This window comes from Egretta garzetta, unplaced genomic scaffold (genome assembly GCF_000687185.1).
Source record: "Egretta garzetta isolate BGI_Z169 unplaced genomic scaffold, ASM68718v1 scaffold363, whole genome shotgun sequence".
NCBI lineage: Eukaryota > Metazoa > Chordata > Aves > Pelecaniformes > Ardeidae > Egretta > Egretta garzetta.
The window spans coordinates 577,299-599,504 of record NW_009259039.1 but is presented as its reverse complement, the minus strand read 5'-3'; the positions used below and the strand labels follow the sequence as shown (position 1 = coordinate 599,504).

The 22,206-nt window shown below is 48.2% G+C and overlaps 1 protein-coding gene across 1 annotated transcript in view; it reads right to left on the bottom strand.

The window, feature by feature from the left end:
* Positions 1-1,082: 1,082 nt before the first annotated feature.
* Positions 1,083-22,206, bottom strand: part of A2M (alpha-2-macroglobulin) — a 30,466-nt gene continuing 9,342 nt past the window's right edge. The window contains exons 11-36 of the mRNA XM_035890525.1: positions 21,590-21,748; positions 20,223-20,450; positions 19,827-19,890; positions 19,207-19,349; positions 17,206-17,355; positions 16,365-16,535; positions 15,616-15,772; positions 13,842-14,007; positions 13,276-13,504; positions 12,890-13,016; positions 12,118-12,239; positions 10,732-10,783; positions 10,124-10,207; positions 9,559-9,735; positions 8,961-9,045; positions 7,671-7,827; positions 7,262-7,336; positions 6,832-6,997; positions 5,609-5,832; positions 4,794-5,012; positions 4,369-4,496; positions 3,911-4,001; positions 3,155-3,223; positions 2,632-2,734; positions 1,995-2,036; positions 1,083-1,147 (exon numbers count right to left, since the gene is read on the bottom strand). Coding sequence (XP_035746418.1) covers positions 1,083-1,147; positions 1,995-2,036; positions 2,632-2,734; positions 3,155-3,223; positions 3,911-4,001; positions 4,369-4,496; positions 4,794-5,012; positions 5,609-5,832; positions 6,832-6,997; positions 7,262-7,336; positions 7,671-7,827; positions 8,961-9,045; positions 9,559-9,735; positions 10,124-10,207; positions 10,732-10,783; positions 12,118-12,239; positions 12,890-13,016; positions 13,276-13,504; positions 13,842-14,007; positions 15,616-15,772; positions 16,365-16,535; positions 17,206-17,355; positions 19,207-19,349; positions 19,827-19,890; positions 20,223-20,450; positions 21,590-21,748 — 3,453 coding nt within the window. The remainder of the gene's footprint in view (positions 1,148-1,994; positions 2,037-2,631; positions 2,735-3,154; positions 3,224-3,910; positions 4,002-4,368; positions 4,497-4,793; positions 5,013-5,608; positions 5,833-6,831; positions 6,998-7,261; positions 7,337-7,670; positions 7,828-8,960; positions 9,046-9,558; positions 9,736-10,123; positions 10,208-10,731; positions 10,784-12,117; positions 12,240-12,889; positions 13,017-13,275; positions 13,505-13,841; positions 14,008-15,615; positions 15,773-16,364; positions 16,536-17,205; positions 17,356-19,206; positions 19,350-19,826; positions 19,891-20,222; positions 20,451-21,589; positions 21,749-22,206) is intronic.

The following is a 22,206-nucleotide window of genomic DNA, read 5'->3' as shown; positions in this document are numbered from 1 at the left end:
TTCCCTGCACGGTGTGCCATGGAGGAGCTGCAGGTATGTGGCTTTGGTGATTCACAGCCTAGTCAAGCAGAGAGATGTTAACCTGCTTTACAGATACAGGCTAGCCAGGGAGTCCCAAATAACGAGTGATGTGGCTGCCCATGAGCAACAGTTAGGCATTGTCAAATCTAACAATTGTTAAATTGGTGGCAGCAAAACATAGGGTTAACTCTTTCCATGATAGAAAGCCATTATCCAAATTCTGTGAATGGAGCATACTCCAGTGATTTTACAGACCTTTAAATTAAATTATCATGATGATCACTTTGTTTCATTTGAGGCAGAAAAGATTCAACACCATAACCATAGTAGAGCATTCGCCAAAAAGTAAATGAAAATGCAGGAGCTGTTGCCATCCATCTACAGCCAGCCACAAAGGAGGGTCTGTGTTTGCAGACCTGTGTCTGTATGCACAAGTTTGCAGACCTGACACTTTTGAACCTGCTTGCCCTTAACTAACTAATGGTCTAAGCTGGGAACTGTGTGGTTCTTGTTTTAAATTCTGACTAATGAACTGTTCTCAGTCCCTCTCTGATTTCACTTCGACTGCTTAGAAACAAGCAGACAATGTCTTCCCTGCCAGAATGGGAAAGTCAACAGGTTTTCCCTTCACTTCTGTCTGGCCTGCTGTGACAGATTAGACTGGGCAGGCTCACACTGTCCTTCCACCTCACAGCAGTGATTTCACAGTGCTATCAAAGGCGATATGTGATCTCAGGCTTATGTCTAAGGATTATCTTGCAGAAAACACCCACTTTCAGAGGCAGGGAGACAAGCTTCCACAGATGGATGGATCATACAGGATTCAGGCTCCTCCCGGAGAACTGGCAAGTACAGAGGCAAACCTCCACACCACCAAGAACTGACTGCCTCGTGGTATTCCTGAGGAGCTGCCGAACACCGCCTTGCCGTGGATGTCTCCAGATTTAAATTTAGGGCCATTACACAGTCTGAGCTATGGACGGGAGGAGAGAGAAGATGCAGTAACAAAATGTAAGTCCAGAGGCATCTGATGAGAATGAAACCTTAATTTATTTATAGTGTTACTTCCTTTTCGATGTTGAGGTGTCCTCCTCTAACATTTCAACAGCCCCCTCAACAAGATCTTCTAGGGGCAGGGACACGCAAGCTGATCCAGCAAGGCTCAGACAAGATTGCTCTTCAGGCATTTCCCTGTTCAACGTTGGCTGGAGGTGGGAAAAGGACAGTGAGGTAAGTATCCTGGTGAAGCTGTGTCCAGAGCCCTGGACATCTTCTCTGTTCTCGTAGCTATGTGAGTTCAAGCCCTGTTAGAATCTGGGAAACTGCTTCACCTAAAAATGCCGGTTGCAGACAGATAACAATGGGAATGGCTGGACATGTTCAAAATATCCATGCTACATAGAGGGGAGGGGAGGCAGAGGTATCCTGAAGACACATGTGCTATCCCAGTACACATTCTCTCTCAGCATGTGGATTTCTCAAAGGAAAGGAAAAAATAACCCAGGGCAGAGTCTGAAAGGCCCCCACGCGTGAATAACATCAAAATTTCACCAAGACATTTGGGAGACAATTTCTTAGTACCCTTCTGTGTCTGAAGCATGGCAAATGTGGCCCTGAAAAGGGCAGAGATGCAGATGCTGAGTGTGATGTTCAGTCCCAAGGGAGATTTCAAGCTCATTTGTACAATGTGAGGCACAAATGCAGAAAAGACAAATGTGTCTCTGCGAATGAAGCCAGTAAGTAACACTGGGATTGCCATTCTCAGTGAAACAAAACGAAAGTGGTATCTGATCTTACACAGGACATGGGGTGGCAGCATTGCTTTTCTTCTCTGTAACTGAGGCACATGCAATAGGTACAGTGAAGATAAATGCTGAGAGTACACCCAGGCTGTGGAAAGCCAGGTCTGCACAGACTCTCATTCAAGACAACCGGCAACGCTGGAACATCTCAGTTGTTCCTGTGCACCCTACCTGTGGCACAGGGAGCGCTGTACTCCTGTGTGGCAAACTCATCTGGAAAACAGAAGGGAAGGGAGAGAGTGGGCTGTCAGAGCCCCTCAGCACTCCTGGCGGAGGGACGGGTGCCAGGGAGACATCTCCCAGGCCCCACTGCAGACCACTGCCACCAGCCCCAACTTACACCCCCCGTCCCCCCGAGGTCCCAGTTGGGTGGGAGGGAGCCCCAGTTACGGCCCTGCCCAGAGGCCACAGCAGCAAGGCAGAGCCACCCAGCACCCGTGGTTCCAACAGGGCTCCACCCCAGCAAGCCCAAGGCCTGCTCAGGGACCTCCTGCTGGCCCACTGAGGCGGGGGGGTGGCAGTCATCAGCGCCCTGGCGCAACAGCTGGGCTGGCAGCGGCACGAGGAGAGTCGGGACTGCCTGGAAGCACGGGCACGGCTGTGCTCTGGGGCCGGACCTGAACGGGGGACCCCCAGCGCCTGTGGCTCTGCCCCGTGGGATGGCTCCTGTCCCCAGGGAGGCAGGGGTGGCCTGGCAGGCGCCATGGTCGGGGGCTGTGGGGCTGGTCTCCTCCACCCTCTGCCTCGCCCCTCCCCGCGTCCCAGTGCCCACCCTCGATCCCGCGGGCACCCCCGGCCCCGCACTCACCTGTCTCATAGTAGTCATAGACCTTCACCTGAGCTGGCTTCAAGCCCTGCACCAGGATGTCCCGCTCCACCGTGAAGGAGAAGCTGAGGGTCTCGCTGCTCAGCTGGGGAAGGGAAGCGGTGGGGGCTCAGGGGTGGCTTCTCACCACCCCGGGCTCCCCCCAGGCCTCCGCACTGCCCCGGGCTCCCTCACTCTCCCCTGCCAGCCAGGCCTGGACCCTGGTGGGTGTGGGGGCTGCAGGCCTGGCTGAGGGGCAAGGGCAAGGCCTGGGGCCTTTCCCCATGCTGGGGGAGGCTCTGGTGGGTGGGGAGGTCAGGGCCCGCTCTGTGAGCAGGGTGGAGGGAAACCGTGCTGAGGGCTGTGAGGAAAGTGCCAGTAAGTCTGAAAGGTCAGCAAAGGTCAGTATATGATTCAGTCTTATTCTCAGAATCATGGTAGTTTTGAGTAGATCTTTTGCCCTATGTGGCCATATGTCCCAATGCCAGTGTTTCTGTACCCATCCTCGCTTCAGACAGATAATTACCTTTTCCAGATATACCAGGACATGGTTGGTAGTCAGCTCTGTGCGCTCAATAACAGGTCGGCTTTGCAGCTGAAGGAAGAAGACCAAGATGTTACTGTGTTGAGGGTGGTATTATGCATGGAACACTGGGGTTACTCGGGGAACTAAGTCTGCAGCATGGAACTGCCTCCCTGGTGTGCCACTAGGTATCAAGGTCCCCAGGCCTTCCCTTCGCCAGCCTGGCTGAGTACAGCTTGGCTCCAGCAGAGACTGAGCACTAGTTCAAGCACAGTGATGGAACGATTCAATGAAAATACATTCTTTCTGGCTTGCTAGATCTGCAGTATCTTAAGATTGCCTTTATTTTCGAGACTATGCACTATCTCAGCATCTCAAACTGTGGCCCAAGACCTAAACAGTTACAGTGCTATAAGGTGTTGTCAGATCAGCAGAGGGGAAAAGGAAACAGCATTACTTTTGAATGTGCTATGCACAGACAAAGCATATAGGGAGCTATTGAGACACAGTAATAATAAAGGCGCCCATCACCAGTCTAAAGAAAAAATTACGTCGTTTGTTTTTCCTAGATTCATCACAGTCTGCCATTCTGCTGCCCTTGAGCCAGGTATGACAAGAGAACATGGCAAATGTGCAGATGACAATGGCAAGATCCAATACTGATTCCAATCATGAAGCCCCCTAGTTTGGTAGAAACACTTAGAAAGTGTCTTGAAGATAAGAAAGTGGATGTTGCTTCTTTAACAAAAAGGCTCCTACCTTCCTCACAGAGGATTTCACAAGGATGAATCCCGACAGCATCTTCACATCAACAATCACCATGTTGGAGCCATTGCGCTCCCCAGTGTAACTAAGGAACCAAGCAACAAAGATTCAGGGCACCTCAAGTCAAAGCTGGGGGCACTTCCAAGTTTTCCATAAGCCTTGGCACCCCACCACCTCCTGGAAATCCAGCACCACCTTCTCCAGCTATGCCAGGGCCTCCTGGTAACCTATGCAGCCTCACCCTAGCCCAGCCCTGGGCTGCCCACACAGCTCCACCACTGGGGGACATGTCTTTCCTCCACAGCCCCTCCTCCCAGCCCAGCTGCTTCCTGTCCACTTTTCCAGGGACGCACTGCCCTTCCAGGGCTTCCAGACTGGCTCACCCTGGACCACCAGACCTCCTCCGCCTCCCGTGGCTTCTCAGGAGGGCTCAGACCCAAATGCAGACTCACCTGACATTTATGCCTATGTCAAAGACCTTGTGAGCCTTGGAGTCCTCACATGTCTCTGGGATCGTGTACACGTGGAGCGTGAAGGGTGCATCCTCCTGCGTGGGCTGCACGTTGTACCTCAGGCTTGTCTAGGGGAGAGCCAGCAGCTCCGTGTGAGCATGTGTGTGTGTGCTCAGCATGTGAGGAAGACCATCCTCTTCCCACCCTGCCTCGACGCTTCTCCCATTCTCACAGCTCTTCCGCATTGCGGATCCCTCCCTCCCACTCTTTCTCCTCCACACGCCTCCACTCTTCTTCATTCCCTCCCCCTCCCAGAGCCTTCCCTCCCACTCCTTCCCTCTCCTCTGCCCCTTCTGCCCTCTCCCTGGCTCCTGCCCAGCAAGGGGCTCTCCTCCCAGGGTGCCAGATACCCCCATCACCCTCACCTGCAGGTAGACGCATCCTTCGCCAGACACCTCCGTGCTGTACTCCCCTGGCACCTGGGGCAGGGGCACGCGCTGGAGCAGCAGCCGGTTTGTGGGATCCACTTGGAAGTCCTGCTGGAAGTCCCCTCCAGATCGCAGGGTCACTGTGGAAGCTGCTCCGCTCTTGGCATAGGTGACGGCTCCATACAGGGACAGGGCTTGGAGAGCCACCACTGTGTCCTGAAAGAGATGGGTCCCGACACCCAGGGGAATACAGTCAGCCTTTGCACAGCCTGTCCTCCCACAGCCTGCCCTTCGCTGCCGGCAGGCATCCTCCCCTCCATTCTTCACTTTCTCCAGTTTGAAGTACAAAGGAGAGCGGGAAAGAGCAGCTTTTGCATCTCTCCATCCCCTTCCCGTGTCCTCTGCACAGCAGTTGCACGTTCCCCAAGCTCCCTGGTGTGGAGCTCTGCGCAGCCTTCACTCGCTCGCTCGCCAGCCACGGGCTGAAGCAGCGACTTCATATGCACAAACAAATTGCAGTGGGAGCCCCCTCCAACGGCACATGCACACGTCCCTTGTGTCCCTAGCATTTTGTCCCGCTGTGTCAAGAAAACCAGGTAGGTCATTAACCACAGTATCGTCCATTCCCAGAGGCACGACCTGACCTACCATCCTCTAGCCTCTTGGGAACTTGGCAACCACGGTAGATACTGCAGGGACGTTCCACAGGGGTACAGCCCCTGCCCTGGTGAACCTTGCTGTGCTCCCACTGGGGTCTCTGACACTTCTCTTCCAACATCGATGTGTGAGGTTGCAGGAGGGAAGCAGCTCACCTGGGTGGAGGAGAAGCCTCCACTGGGATTCTGCTGACCACTGATCCACTTTGCAATAAGAGATGCGAATGACAGCTCCTCCTGGGAAGGTGCCGGCTGTGTGGTGAGGTAAGCAAGGAGCACGTAGGCTGTCATCTCCACTTCAGCAGAGGGAGCTCGGTAGCGATAATACGGGAGATCCACCTCTGGCTCTTTCCCAGGCCGCTGCCAATGAACAGACCCATCTTCACGGGAGGCAGGGATCGTGGAGACAAGACAACAAGCAATTAGTAGTAGTTACCGAAAGGCAGTTCTTGATCTGCTGACGATCCAGTTGGGAGGACAGAGCCTCCAGGACAAATCTGTCATGCAGGATGAAATGGGAAGGGTTAGGCAACTCTTTGCTTGCTGCAACTACTCCGAGACTGCTGAGGCTCAGTCCTCAGGCCTGGGTACCACTTTGTCCTAGACTCCAGATTCGTGGAGGCATTTATGGGCTTGAGCACCAGCAGAGCACCAGGCTGGCACTACTTCCCTTGCTGAGTAGAGATGCCGGGCTTGGGCAGTGACAAGCTCTGTCACGCAAAATGACCCAACGACTGTGAGCAGGGCTTGATAGTCACCTGCAGGTGGAAAAGGCAAAAGGTGCTGGGGATATTTCCTCCACAACCCTGACACCCAATGCTTGGGCAAACCCGCTGTCCAGCCTGACTTTACCAGAGCGCTTCAGAGTCATTAGGTGACTTCCTGGAAGACTCAGAGCTTATGCTATGGCCTCCGAAATAACCTGTATGTTCATTTTCTCTCTCAGCACATGCAGCTCTTCTCTGATTTATTGTCCCTTGTGCTGTGCAAGGTCAGCTTTGCTCTACGTTGAGCACGTGTGCTGGAAGGAAGGAGTGGCCATAAGCATTGCTCAGTCTTTGCTAAGCAGTGCCTGGTGTGGGAAGAGGAGCGGAGCGAGGAGAGACGCTAGCAGAGCTCCCCTTCAGTTCAGCCCCAATGGGGATGGTGCCTGGTGCTTCCTGATGAACTCCCTGGGAGCAGAGAAGTAGGACTGGGCACCGAGAGGGAGTTCTCAAAGACACAACGCCTTTGCACAATTTTTTCCTCTCCCTCCACCTTTCCCCACCCACAGAAGCCATTGCCTGCAGCCATTGCCCCACCAGTAAAAGCCATTTTATCGAGGGAAGATGTAAGGCCAGTGAGATGGAAGAAAGGCACGTCCCACCGGGAGCACTCACCCTTTTTCACGGCTTCCTTTTCAAGTGAGCCAAGCAATGCCTTCCGCTTGTCCTCCTTCCCTGCCAGGGCAAAGGCATACGCCATCAGGGCCTTGGTGTACACGTGGTTTTCTTTCTCTGCTGCTGCTGTTTCCAGGCAGAACAGAGCGTTACGCACCACTGAGTGCTGGGGAGAGACAACCAGTGATTAGAAGGCTGGGGAGAAATGAAGTTTTTGCCTTAGTATTGACACATCATTCCAGTGAACTGTGAGGAGGGGTCTGCCAGAATGAGATCTAGGAACAAGTGAGGTACAACGTGTTCCAGAAATGCTGAAATTGACAGCACGTAATTCTTATATCACAACCAATCTGGAGCAAATTCTGGGCAGTACTGTGTCATCATAGACTGATACAACATGACTGACTCAAGTCAGGGTGCAGACACATACGGTTACAGGCAGCGGAATCTCCAGCAATGCGATGGTGATGTAGGCCGTCAGCGAGACCTCGTTGTCCACTCCACCCTGCAGGGAAACACAAAGGTAGATGCTGACCCCACCTAGCTTCTTATCTTCAGTCTTTTCTCCCACTCCAGTGGGAATACTTTATTCTGCATTGTAGCTTGCTTCCTCTCCCTTTCAACTGATGTGGAGGTATCAATACCACTCATAAAGTGCAGGTTAGCCTTCATTCTCCTTCCTATTGTGGCAATCATACAGAATGGCCTCTGGCTTCCTAGTTCTTGCCATTGTCATGGGAATTTCCCATCTGCCTCTATGCTCAAGAAGCTCAACAGGACCCATCTGACTTATGGTCAAGTTTTAGCCTCACAGAAAACCAACCAGGCAGACATGTTACCTTCATAGCATTGTTCAGGAGTTTCCCAGAACTACGGAAACAGCCATTCTCCTTCTGTTTATAGGACAGCCAGACCAGAGCATCCTGGATGTGCTTCTCATCTATGAAGACGTGAGGCCGGGCCTGGGCAAAAGACTTGAGGACAAAGGCTGTGAGCCTGAAAGAGAGAAAGAGCAGTGAAAGGGCCTGAGCAAGCCTGTTGTCCACCTCAGGTGCACATCATCTGTCTGGAGAAAGGCAAGAAGATCTGGGGAACTGTGGGCCAATTAGTTAGGCCACATGTATATTACATCTTCATCTTAAAAAATCTGTCAAAAAACCTGCTTCCCAGCTTGATTTCTTGTGCCTCTTTTGGCTCATAAAACCCTGTGATCCCTTTGTGTTGAGGCTACAGTTTGAAGGACAGTGATTGTTGATCTGTATCTAAAAACCTCTTCAGAAAAAGTAAGGAATTGCATGCCAATTATCTCAACATCTGCATAACAGTAACACTCAAAATGGCAGGGAAGAATAATTAAATTCCTGCTAGCTCATGGTCTGTTGGCTGGACTCTTGCACTAGAAATCCATGCCTCATGGGTTTCCCAGAACTCCCCAGAGTTTTAAAATAAAGAACATGTTGAAAGAGTTTTTGCTGAAGTTGTTACCGGCAGTTATAGAGAAGAAGCAGGCATGTGGTGAGAAGCCAACATGCTGTCAAGAGCCAAGTACTGTTTCAGAAACTAAAAGCAAACCGAAGGTGATGAAATCATTCATTCTTACCTAAAGTTGAAAATGCATGGCAATGATAGGCTGGAGCAACTCAAAACTTTGCAGTAACTCACACTAGTAACACAGACACTCATCATGGCTGTCTTTGCTTAGTAACACACAAACACTCTTGAAAATAAAACTGCTCTTGGATTATCATCCTTTCCACTGACACAGAAACACCTTTCCCAGCAGCAGCCTTCTCAGCAGATGCTAGTCTAGAAGAGCTGCCACTGCAACTCTTCAGCCCTCCTCAGTCAGGATGTGAAGTCCCTGCTCCCTTCTTCCCCGATTTATCTCCATTTCCTTCTTGTCTGTCATGGTCCTCAGAGCTGCTGGTGGGAGGATGTGCTTCAGCTATATAACTGGATGATGCAGCCTATTTCATTAAGTAGGAGGCAGCATAGGGACCACACCAGCTCTGGAAAGCCTGCTGGTCTACAACAGCATTTCCTATTTACTGTCACACGGCATTTATTATGAATGTGTAGGTGAGAAAGAGGAGCATATAGGGAAGGCATAAGTGACATTGAAATCTCACCAGGTGTTCCCCGGTTGTCCATAACGTGGTCCAAAGGTACTGTAAGAGCCATCTGGGTGCTTGTAGTTCAGCTGCCTCTGATAACCTGCAATGGAGAGTTAAAGCAAGTTTCAGATGCCAGGGCAAGTCTGCTGAGGGATGGGGGAACAGAAAAGCAGCTGTATCAGCAAAGGTAAAGGAGAGAGGGGTAGGTCAGTCCTATCCTAGCCCATGAGAAGTACTGGTACATCCCCACCTCCATGCACTGCCTGTACTGCACGAGGAGAAGTGACACCTGCCTCTCTTCAGAAGGAGGGCAGGGCATATTAGTGACAATGGACAAGTCACTGTAGCAGGACACCTGACAACTCTGCACTGCATTGCAACCCAATCAGGGAGCAGAGAAAAGTGGGTGCAATGATCAGATACCCCAATGCTTAAGCAACAAAATGATAAAGGAAAAAGCAGCAAAGGGCCCTCTCGGGCATATAGCAGAGACCATCTCTGCATGAGACAAGCTGGACAACATCCACATCTGGACAACATTTGACAGAACCACCCCAGGCAGGATCTAGAAAAAAAGCCAGAGCAGAGAAGCAAAAGCCATGTCCCAACTCACCGCTCACTAAGTATCCGATGGCCTTGGATTTGACCTCCTCGCTCAGCTGCCCTGTCTTGTTCAGATAGTCCAGGACATAGACGTTGGGTGCAAACAGGACCATGTTCTGCTCCCCACAGCCGAATGGCATCTGGAGGAGCTGGTGCAGGTTCTGCATGGCTGTGCCCATGATGTCGCCTGGGGAGCAGGAGATACCGGAGGGATATTAACAACACTCAGGGATGGCTGTCAGAATCAGAAGGAGCTACTGAACAAAGCAGGAGATGACAGAGAAGAACAAAAGAAAATCTGGATTGATAAAGATCCTGGAATGAAACACAGAACAGCAGAGAAAAGGAAGAGGGAAATGAGAGAAAAGCTATGGCACTGGCAGAGAACCCTGAACAAAAGGACATGCAGAAAGGGGAAAAGGAAGAGCACAACTGGAAGGGAACATGTTTGAGACAGAAGGCATGAAAGACCGGAGTGAGGTGTGCTGGAAACCAGGAGAAAAAGCTGTGAGGTAGGAGGCCAACACAGAGGGGCAGAAACAGCACATGGTTCTTCTTTCAGGCTGCTCACTCACCCAGCACTGAGAAATATGCTCTGCCTGAGTCTTGTACCACATTTGAGGGTAGCATCAGGGAAAACTTCTCTTTCACAGGTGTTCCTGAAAGAGAAACAAGACCCAAACAGCTTCAGTGCTGCCCCAAGAAATGGCTAAGGGAAGGGGAGGGGGCCTCAGTGAAACAACAGGAACATTTCCTTTTAGAAATGCCCTGATTTCAGTCACTTCATTTTCCCCTGGCTATAGGGCAATCCCCACATGAAACCACTCCCAGCCACTGTTAGACACTGTAGATCACATCTCTACAGCTTTTTCCTGGGTGCGCTAGAAAACAAGAGACAGCCCTTCTAATTCCACTGTCAGCACACAAGAGAACAGGGACGCAAACAGTCATGCTAAATCTGTCCTAGGTCGTACCCTGATGCTTTAGGTAGGCTGGTCCATTCTTTAGGGCTTTCTTCTGTCTTACATCTCAGGCTCCCAACTGATGGGGCATGTTTTGATTACCGAAAAATATCAGCCTATCTGGAATATGATAGAGGCAGGACTATCTTCCTCCTCCAGGCATGTCCCACCCACCAAACCACACAGAAAAAAATGGAGAGGGTGGGGAGAGAGGGCTTTACCTTTTACACAGAGCACAGAGTTCTGGACTGTTTCCTTCTCAATTCCTTCAGGCTTGGGTGGGAGGAAGGAAAACAAGAGAGGTGAGAAGTTAGTGAGACAGGAAGTACAGACAGACAGTGGAATGCTCCACAAGGACAGAGGGACACGTGAAAAGAAAAGTGAGTGAACTGGAGAAGGAGAGGCAGTCACAAACGCTTCCTGAAATACAGAGCTCTGAAATAATAATTTAAGCAAGTAAAAGAAACATGATCTTAAGGGAGTGGTGTTGTACATGGAGGAAGGACAGGAAAAGGAAAGGGACACACTGCAGGACAATCACAGAGATGACCTGCAACTATTGTATGCAGTGAGAGGCATTTAACATCCTTGTAACAAGAGGACTGCAGCATTACAGCAAGCGCTTTTGTTAGCAAAAGCTCACGGTTGCTCTAGAGGGCTGTCCTGAAGAGATGTCTGCAGTGCTATTTATCATAATGCTGCAGATGCTCTAGGGAAAAAAAAATTGTGTCTGTTGATAATAGAAAGGGAAGATGTTATACACTATAATACCTGGTGACACTACTGATACACAGTAGGCAAACATTAGGGGGTTTTATGATACAGAGAAAAGCTAAGAACATAGAATATACCTGCCAGATTACGACACCCTGTAAAATAAACTAGCCTTTTCCTGTAAAGGATATGCAGTACTGCCACATATTTCCTCTGTACCACATTGCATCAGCAACTTTTCTTGCCACAGGAAAAGGATAAGCTGTAAAATTTTAATACATTTTCATGGACTTTTATAATATCTGGAGTTTTGAGGGGACTTCTCTACAGGCATCAAATTCCCGTAGGGGCTTGTGAATCCCCCACCTTCATCCTGGTGCCAGACTAGGGTAGCAAAGCAGAACTGCGTAACACTCAGCTTAAGAAGCAGTTGCTTGGCCACTCCACTAGCAGAGAGGCAGCATGTGCTGACTGGCAAACTTACTGGGGGTGTCTCAAAAAGAGGAGAGAGGCTGTAAAGAAGGTGTATTGAAATAGGAGGTGACAGGCAGGAGTTAAAGGGAAGGATGGATTGGAGTAGGAGCCCTGCTACAGTAGGGAATAGGGAAGGTTTAGAGTACTGGCAGACACATTGCACAGCATTATTAAGCTGCAATCTTTATGCAGCCCTGCCAAAATATAAAGATGATGTAAGACCACCATATTTCCATGCTGCATAGTGATCTCATAGAATCACAGACCAGCCCAGGTTAGAACAGTTCTCAAAAGATCATCTGGTCCAAGCTTTCATGGGAAAGGGAGCCTAGGTGAGATTATCTAGCATCCTGTCCAACTGCATCACAGCATACGCTCTAGCCTGTAGGAAAGTCCTCCCCTTCCCACAGCCCACCTACCTCCACCAGCAGCTGTCTGATGACCGTGTCCTTCCGCCCTTTCTCAGGGGCCTCCACGATGGCATTCCCGCAGGGCTGCTGGCTCTGCAGGGCCTCAGTGGTCACGGAGAACTCCACCTGCCCTGGAGGAAACAGGGGTCAGCCAGCCCTGCCAGGCAGAGCCAGGTAATAGGAGTCACTGCCACTTCCAGGAGTTTCAACTTGCAGGCCCATGGGTGGGGATTTCCCATCACACCTGGGCTCTGCTTCTTTCCCACAAGAACATAGCGAGCTATGTCAGAAGCCGTCCTGGAGCAGATGAGCTGCACTGCCATTGAAAAGTGACTCTATTTTGGTGACTCTTTTCCAGAACCTAGGACACCACAGTGGTGGGACTCACCAGCGCCACTGCTGTTCAGCACTCCGCTACCCCACATGCACACCACAGCTGCTACCACAGCACGTAACAACAACAGTGAAAACAAAGTATGAAGATCCCATGAGGAAGCCATCTAATCTCTGGGAGGGATGGAGCATTCCCGCTGGCTAGTGATGTCTCTGGCTTCAGAAGATGTTGTCCAAGGGCTGTAAGGCTTGATGATATTGCATGTGGTGCCAGAGAGAGCCTTGGACACTATGAGTCTGCCAACCTGTGCCTCCCAAATAACCGCAGATGAGACAGAAACTCATCTGCAGTGCTTCCCAGGAAACCGTGTTGCTCTAACACTAGATACTGAATGGGGAGAACAGCATGGAGAAACTCTCCCTGCAGTTTGCATGCTGAGACATTTACCTAGAGATTTGAGAGTCACCAGCCAAGCCACAGTTTTCCTCCCGTTCTCGCAGAGACAATGAGATTCTTCCTCCTTTTCCACCGAACTAGCCAGGAAATGAGCAGATTGAGCCAGAGTCACACTGACCTGCCAGTTGTAGAGAGAGGTGCAATCAAGGAAGGGTGATCATGAGAGACAGGGAGCTAGGAAGCCATAGCAATACCTATTTCTTCAGTAGCAAAGGAGCAGGAAGATGGAGTTGTGGGCTCTGCGTTTGGAGTATATAAGAGGAATAATATAAGAATTTCAGGGGTGAAGGCTCTAGGGCTACTCAGAGATAAGAAGGCTAGGTAAGAGGTTTACAAGAAGGTACACAAGTACAGAGAAGGATTTAAACCTTCCTTACCCTGATGCAGGTGGTCAGGTAGTTGAAAACGGTGGCTTTCAGCGTGAAGGCCTCACCACGCACCACAGAGTAGGGCAGAGTGAGCTCTACAAAGAAGGGCTGGAAGGCTCTGAGGGACACTGTCGGGGACAGGCCAAAGCCCGTGTCTGCTGAAGTGCAGAATGCATTGGCTTTCCACTCAGTGATGGTGTCAGGGATGGTCACATCTAGATCAGCATTTCCCTCAGAGCTGGTGAAACACAGAGAGCAAGGACAGAGGGATGATTTTTTATGGCATTTTGGTGACTATCTGTACCCCTTTGGGACTACCGAACAGTACTGCCTGTGTGAATGATGGGGCACAGTATGTTTGTTACTGTAGGGCCACCCCACATCTTCTTCCAGATCCATGACCACTCCTTGGACAAACTTAACTACAGCTGAAGGTAATTTCATCTCAGAGGATTGACAAGTGATTTCTGCAAACAATGAAGGACTTTCTGACATGGCAAATATGTGGGGATTCATGTTTTCACCTTATAAAACCAGTTTGATTAAAAACGAAAGAACTAGCCCAAGGTGCTCACCTTATAGATACTAAGTTCCAAATCCAAGTTTCTGGGAAATACTTTCGGACTGTCTCCGTCAGCTCTTCAGGAGTGCTTACCGTGGCATCAAGTCTATCTGACCGAAAGCCTGAATGTGATGAGATGGAAAAGATATCAACTACCGATAATTCCAAACAACCAAGATCTATGTCAGCATCATGCTTTGGTCTGAGAAAGCGGCAATCTATGGGACAATCAGAAGCCTTGCTGGCAGCTGATGTTTGCTGTGGCTGTAGTGAGCACTGGTACCAACAGCAGTGAAGTTTCAGGGTCAGGGCTTATTAGCAAGAGCTAGCCTTCCAGTATTTCCCAGTCTCCAGCAAAGCTCTAAGTATGTGGGGCAACACTTCACAAGGTTAAAACAATGATGTTAGAGCAAAGAGCTATTTATGACCTTCTGTGCAAGCAGCCTTTCAGGCACAGTCTTAACATGACATCCCTCTCTACCATATCATGCCAGATAGCAATGGAACATCCCTCTGTTATGGTTTTTGTAGAGTCATTGTGACTCAGAAAACCACCTCCCTGCCAAATCTACCACCTCATGAAGAACTAGGCTGCATATGCTCAAACTAAAAACATGCAGTTGGAATTTGGGAGGGGTAAAAATAGATTTTTTGACTGAAACAAATTTTCACATGTAAAAATTATTCCCAAGAAAATATTCTGATTTTAGCATGAAATTTGGTAAAAAAATTTTGCTTGGCTTTGAAAAAGGAAAGAGAAATCCAAAAGAAGAAAAGTTCTTAACTAAATTCTAGTTTTGGTCATCTTTACTTTGGCTAAATTATTTTCTACATTTAGATAAAAATTATGTAGCTAGCAAGTATCCATACTATCTCTGCAACAGCTACCTCCAAAGTCTGAGTAGGTCTCAGGGCAGGAATGAAAGATGCTATCAGAGCTGTATCGCATAGCTCCTAGCAAGACTGACAGTGGCTTGCTTGTATTGTCTATTACAGTATTTCAGTCGTCTTACTGCTGCCTATTTCAGTTTAAACTAATTAAAAAACATCTATTCTACATCTTAGCAACCTGTGTCAGAAGTTGAAATTGTCTTAAAACTGGATATGTAAAAAAGCAGATTGTTGTGCCAAGGGAAAAATCTCTGAATCAGTTATCCAGCTAGGATAACCTAGATTTTCCAGGTATTTCCCTTAATATGAGACTCTGGATGATGACATGACCGATTCTGTCTCCGAAACAGCTACAGTGTAAGAGTTAAGATAGCCCTTAGATATAGGGTGGGTCCATTTCAGACTTGACTTCTGCACTCGCATCTTACCATTCTAAGCCTCCAAAGTCCACCAACTTGCCGCTGAAAATTTTCTCATCTACTTAATCTGGTTTTGACCATACATAAAACTGGGTGAGTCAAAGAGGGCAAGCTGAAGATGGTATTGGAAACCTCTTAAGTGGGTTCTATCTAGGAAAAGAAGTCTAGTGCAAAAGCCTTGTGTGCAGAGAATTCAGCAGTAGAATAATATCCTCTGTTCTGCCAGAGTCTTTGAAAACTACATGGTTCTGCTTACTTCTAATGTGGAGTTATCAAAACTTGTCTTTAAACCTTCACAACCCAGCAAAAGGGATATGCCCCACACTCATGCAGAAGCTGACATCTGTGAACCCATTACTTCAGAACTACTTCCAAGGGTTCAGTCCACAACTCCAGCTCTTGTTTGAGTATTCACCCCAAAATACATGCAGAATCTCTGTTCAGAACAGAGGTGATAACAAGACCCAGTTCCCTTACTGATTGCATTGACAGGTGCTCCAGCCATGACTGCAGGTGATGCAAGCCGGAGTCCTGCAGGCGATGGAAAGTGGACTCCTTCAGACATGTAACTCACAGTTCTGCAATACCAAGGTTTCCTCACCTTGGTATTTGTGAAAACCTTTAATCCCATTTCCTATGGGAGAGAAATCCAACATTTTTTTTGTTACTGAGTCCTGTTCAGCTTTACACAGCAGACCTGACATTGGTATTTTATTGCCTCAAAAGGAGAAGCTGTCACTGTCTGTGGATTGGACCTTGAGATGAACCCCCAACCCTGGGTCTGGGTGCCTGGGTGGCCTAGAAAGACCAAAGTATATATCCCCTCTGCCTCTAGGGCACTGGTTCCAGTCCAAGTGCAGCCTAGGGGTCAGGATAAGCCAGGGAGTAGATACAGAGTTCTCTGGAATGAAATGTCTGTGGCTATGAAGCAGCTCTAGGACTTTATTTGGGGTAACTGTAATGGCACAAGATTATTTACCTCCTGTTAGAACCTCATTTCAAGTCATTCCCAAAGCTCCTCCTATAAGAAGAAAACTTTGGGACTCATCCCTTTTCCACCAAGTTGGGAGCAAAGATGGCAAGACGGGAAAAGCTTATGACTCTCACTGAACTTGCCTCTGGATAAAAATTAGTGTCAGATCATTCTTACTATGTTGCATCAGGCCGCAGAAGGTTTAAGCATTCTCAGTCCTTCTCCACTCCCTAACCATGCATGAGGGCTGTACCTCTAGGATGCTGTAAGTGTCCTCTTCGTTCGTCTCCTCTACTGGAGTATAGGTGATCCCATTCACAACTATATTCTTCAAAGGGATGCAATCCTCCAGGGGCTCATCCAAGAGAGTGACTGGACCATGGTGATAGCCATGCAATTCCTTCACTGGCAGCAAGCTATACACCTACACAGAAAGAGACAGGGTATTTGGCATTTTCAGATTTTCAGTGTCCACTGTCACAAAACACGACTGGGGTAGTTGGACGCAAGCACCATAACAGTCGTATCACCTGCACATACGTTCACATTGCCATGATCCTCCCTGGGGTGGGAGCAATGGGAATTTAGGAGTCAAAAAAGAGATCCAAATTTGGAGATACTGGACTTTTTGTTATGGACAGCATGTTACTCAGGTTATTGTGGCTCAAATATGTAAAAAATTACATTGGCCAGCCTATCTGCAGTCCTTTGTCCCTGCTTAAGGATTGTCACTTTCTGCTTGTCATGAGGAGAATAAACTCTCTGACATGTCCAGGCGCTACTCCAAGAAAATTAATCCATGGCTGGAGAGAATAAAATCATCATCAAACTCACAACAGTGTTTGGCTCTGATCAGGAGAAGCAGTCACCTTAAAAGAGCTTCCTAATTGCCATCCCTACAGTCGCACAAAACCTCTAGGAAGCTGCTGCTGCCCGCTTCTCATCTTTTTGCTCACTGAAGGAAGAGGAGAAACAGCACAGGGCAGCTTTCCTGCGCAGCACTGACAAGAGGGACTGTTCACTGTTTCCACCCCAGCACCAGGCTGCGCTTGCTCTGACCGGGCTCCGAGTTGCTCCACAGACTAAATACTTACAGAGCTGGGTGACAGGTCAGCTTCTGGCTTCATGAGGAGAACACTCTTGTCCACAGCACGGACAGCACAGAGGGAGTCCGGGGAGGCTTTGAGCAGCAAGTGAGCATTAGAGGAAGGCAGGCCTTTAGAAGGAGAGAAGCTCAAGTCCACCTGTAGCCACAGGAAAAGCTATGTCACAGATACGCTGCCCTTGCAGGACTTTTTCCTTCTGCTGAGTGCATCAGCTTCAACCTTACAAAGCACACACACACACGCACGCATGCACACGCTGCCCCTGTGCCACGGCAGAGCTGGGTTTCCTTCCTGCAGTGTCAGAGGAATCAGCACTAACAGTTCTTGGCAATTTCCAGCATCACAATTGCTCATAAAACTTTTAAGGCAGTTTTGGTTTTTATGGCTAAAGTGAATGTGATGAGATAATCCCACACAGTGGCTAGATCTGTTCAGGCAGCTGGGCATGGTCTTGAACCAGGTCCAGTCTCTGTCCTGCACCCAGATATTGTATGTGGAGAGAAAACAGGCTTGCAAAGACCCTGCTTAGCAGATTCTTTGGTAACACAAGAAACAGTGATGTTCTGGAGCAATATTGCAATATCTTCTGACTGATAATGATTCTGAAGAACTAGCGTGTTGGTTGAGGCCTCCCAGACTTGTGTGTCTTCCCCAAAACCTAACGCACAACTCTAATGATCCTCTACCAACCTCTTCCCTGGAAGCGCTTGCCAGCAGAAGTTGTTATCACCACCATCTCACATGATTTTGTAGTAAGATGGCTGACTTGCATAAATCTTCCCTCTCCTCAACAGTACAAACCCTCCCCTAACATGCAATGATCAAAGCATCCTCAGAGTAAACACATTGCCTGACAAAACAGCATCAGCTGCCAGCCTTCCTCATGTCCCAGCCAGGCCACAGCATGCCTTCTGCTGGCACCCACCACCTCTCCCAGGGTGGACTCATAATCTTGACACTGCAAAAATAATATTCCTCAGGAAATGGCCGAGCAAGAGCTGTAGCAAGCTTGCTACTAGAAAAACTGTCTAGCAGAGCGATAGCCCAAAGTCTGTCCTATCCAATCCAACAACAGCTTTGAATTCAGGATGCTTTCAGAGAGGACAGCGGTATCTAAGCATGTAAATCACTTGGCATTTGGCTTGCACCCAGACCTTAATGCAGTGCATAGTATGACCTTTAATATATGAACAAAATTCAGATGGCCAAGTTCCTGCAGTGACACCAGTCTCAAGAACTAGCAGGACAAGGGACTGCCTTTAGCAGTGTGCTGTCTACTATTCTGAAGTCCTGACAGGAATTTGTGAGGTTGTCCTTTTCTTAGGGCTGCTCATACATCAGTCTGCTCTTCTGGATAAGGAATATGTGGGGCTTTAAGAGAACAATGGTCAACATGCTCACAGAAAGAAGGCTTTAGTTTTTTCTGCACTCTTTCAGTCTCACCATTGCTATTGACGCACCACTGTGCATTGCTCAGCAGGTTCAGGCAACGTTTATCTCCATTTACATACAACAGAAGTTAAAATGATAGGATAAGATGTACAGGAGTTTAAAGATCTGACAAGTATTAGCTTCATCCACTGGACTGGGGCTGTGCGTGTTTTATTTTTGCTCTGTGATCACATAAGCAGCCACCTCATTGCTGCAATGAGTTTGTGGGAAATGGAGTGAAATACATGGACTGCAGTTTGACGTAAGACATGCAGCCTGACTTTTTCTTACCCATGACCATCTGTGAGATCAGTGGCTGTGACTAGTGGCTAAGAGGGCTTTTACCAGTGTAGTCCCTGCTAGCACCTTTTTTCCAGCAGTTGATGTCCTCCAAGCTAGCACAAACTAGTATGCAGTGAAGCTACCTAGAACAATTGATAAGTGGCTTGTCCAGTATTGGTAAATATAAATAAATAAGCTTAGCCAGGCTAAATCTAAATAAATGAGCTTGGCCATGCTGCAGTCTGATGGCTGCTCCCTCAAGAAGTGAACACTTACCTTATTGTTGAAACACTTTTCTACATTGAACATGGCTGAATCAGCAATCACCTCCCCGCTGGGGGAAGTGGTGTAGACAAGCACTTGGGCCACTGGAGCAATATCAGCTTGTACAGACAGCTGTAGCTGAAAGATCCCATTGGCTAGCAAACAAAACAAGAGCAAAAAGTTAAGGTACAAGAAACCTCTTCTAGGTCTGAATTCATGCTGAACTTCATCCTAGCCATGATGAAACTCCAGATCTCTAAGTGGGATGAACTGGTGCTCACAGAGATGCATAAGGCTCACTGTCCGACTGAAAAGGCCTGTTTTGAGTCCTGTTTTCCAGTGCATAAGCATGCTGAATTTTGTTTAGCTTCTAAAACCAGACCATCAGTCTCTGTCTCCTCAGAGTACGAGAGCCTCAGAAATGCAGTGTCAGAAGACAGGTGGCACAGGGGATTAGAGCAAATCTGTCCAAAGCCTAAATAAAGGCAGAGAAAAGAAAGCTCAAACTCTTCCCATATCTTAGAGGACATGGAGATGTGGATCCCTGAATGTATATGGAAGCAGCCTGTACATCTGCCATAGTTGCCTAGCCTCCCAGGACAGCGACTATTTGGCAGGGGAGAGGAACTCACCACTTTCCTGGTCCAAATCTAGAATGTGGGTGCCCGCTTGCTTAATGATTCCCTTGGCCATCACCTGAATGGAAAGAGAAACCCTGCTGTGATTGAGGTTACGCATGAGCCAAACCTTAAAGAGGGCAAACCTGTGAGGAGAGCAACTGAGCTGTGTGTCTGCTGCTCGCACTCTGCTCAGCTACTCTATGCCTCCCTGTAGCAAAATCCCAGTGCTCATGCAGGGGGCACTGGGGCATCCTTGCTCCTAAGACAGACCCTCCTTTTTGTGGGAAAAGAGCATATGAAGCATGATGGGAAAGTGTTTAAAGCCTGCTGCCACAAACAACAATTCCCATCTCCAGCCCCACTACAATTTCCAGCGACAACCTCACTGTATGGCAGGCACAAGCTTACCAGGTAGTAAAAGACAATTTTCTTCTCTTCTTCTATGGCCTCTGGAGTAAGAATATAGTGCAGGCGGACCTCTGTGGAGGAGCCACAGCTGAGTGTCTCAGACCTGGGCTCAATTTTGAGGAAACTCTTACTGGGGGAGTAAAAGCGCTTTAGTTGGAGGTAGCTCTCTTCATAATTTGGAACAACCCAGGAATGGTCATAGCAGTAGGGGTGTACTTTATGAATTGCCTGGAAAAGGAGAAAATACAAAGATAGATCCTCAAACACAGGTGGCTGAATTGGAGCCAGGATTCATGGCCTAGCATTAAAGGCTTGATATTTTTTTTCTTTAAGCAACAAGGTAGTCTGTAAAAAAAACAAAACCATGAGTTTGAAAGATGCGACAGGGTGGTGGTATCCTTAGCAAATCATTGGGAATGATCTCTCTCCCAGAGAAGCTGGAGTTTGTCTCAAACAAGCTGAATCATATCAGTCGGGTTTTTACTATCAGCATCAACTCTAGGACTACTTCAGCATTTCATGTGCCTCACATGCCCTTATTTCCTTATCTTTCTCACTATACTTGGGAATTCTTGCCTTTCCTTTACCCTGCGGAATTCTGAAAACTTCAAGCACCCAGTGGTAGCTTCTGTATAATGTTTGATGGTTTTAATCTGTGACAAGAGAATTGTAGGGAGAAGAGAAAATATAATTCTAGACAATCTACTGTATTCCAGGGTGAGATATTATGAAATGTGCATATTACACACATATTGCATTTTCCACTAACAAAAGGATGCTCAGCAGCACTTATTTTTCCCAGATTAAACAAATTGCACACCAGGGAGAGAATTCCTCTACATGGTTCATACTCTTTTTCTCTTTATGGCAGGAAAAAGAAAAAAAGAAAAAAATATGGAGGAAAAATTAGAAACTTGGAATGTTAAATTAAACCCTGAGAGCTGCAGATTTCCTTAACTGACCACAAAGGATATTTACAGGAGATATTTGGGAAATCATTTAACTGAAAAGACAGCAAAGCACTAGCAGCACTCCACCATGGGAGTTAGACACACCCTTGAAACAGATTTATCTAGGTAGGGCTGGTGATCCCTTGGAGCAGAATGTACTGTTATGATCTCTTGATGTTCCTTCTAACCCTACACTGCTACTGCCAAGCAGAAATCAAATACTTACAAGCTAAGTGCAATTGTGACATGGCAACCTGGTTTGTTGTACGGCTATTTCCACCACACTGATGTTGATGTTGGCACAAACAACAAGGAATAAGAAGCTAAGTGCTTTCACATATATAGTAGAAAGTTCAGAGGTACTCCCCTTCCGGCCCTGTGGGTCACTTCATCACCTCCCCTGCCTGCAGGACTCACCCTAATTCCAACAGAACTGAAGTGCAATGCAGAAGTGTTCAGGGCAAACCATGCCCTGCCCTCTTCATTTGTTGTGTAGTTGGTTTCCTGGCTTCCTTCTAAAGAAATCCTCACAGTTTCATTGGCAATTGGAGCACCAGACCCATCCACTAGTTTCACCTGGAGAAGCAAAAACAGTACAGTATAACAGGAGAGGAATGCCTGTCACCCGAACAGACTGATAGACCACCAAGCTAAGGATGTTGGGCTCATGTCAGACAAGGAAGCCTCCACTGAACTTTACATGTGCATCAGCTATCTCTTTCAGAGACAGCCATATACTTTATGAATCTTATTTCTTTGGCCCTTTGTTATCTCCGCCTCTGGGTCAGAGGAGAGGATGTGAAGATTGACATGCACTCATACCCCTTAGGCCTCCTGTTAAACGGGAAACCAGAAAACCAGAATTTTACTTGACTGGAGAAGCAGAAGCACAAGGACAAGAAGTGTAAGAAGAATGAGGGCTGTGCTCTCTCAGCCGCTGTTCCCTGTTTTGAAAGCCTGCAGAGAAGAGGAGGCCCACAGGGATAAGCAGCACTGAGGTCCAGCATCTTTGCAGAGGGGGGCATGTATCTGTC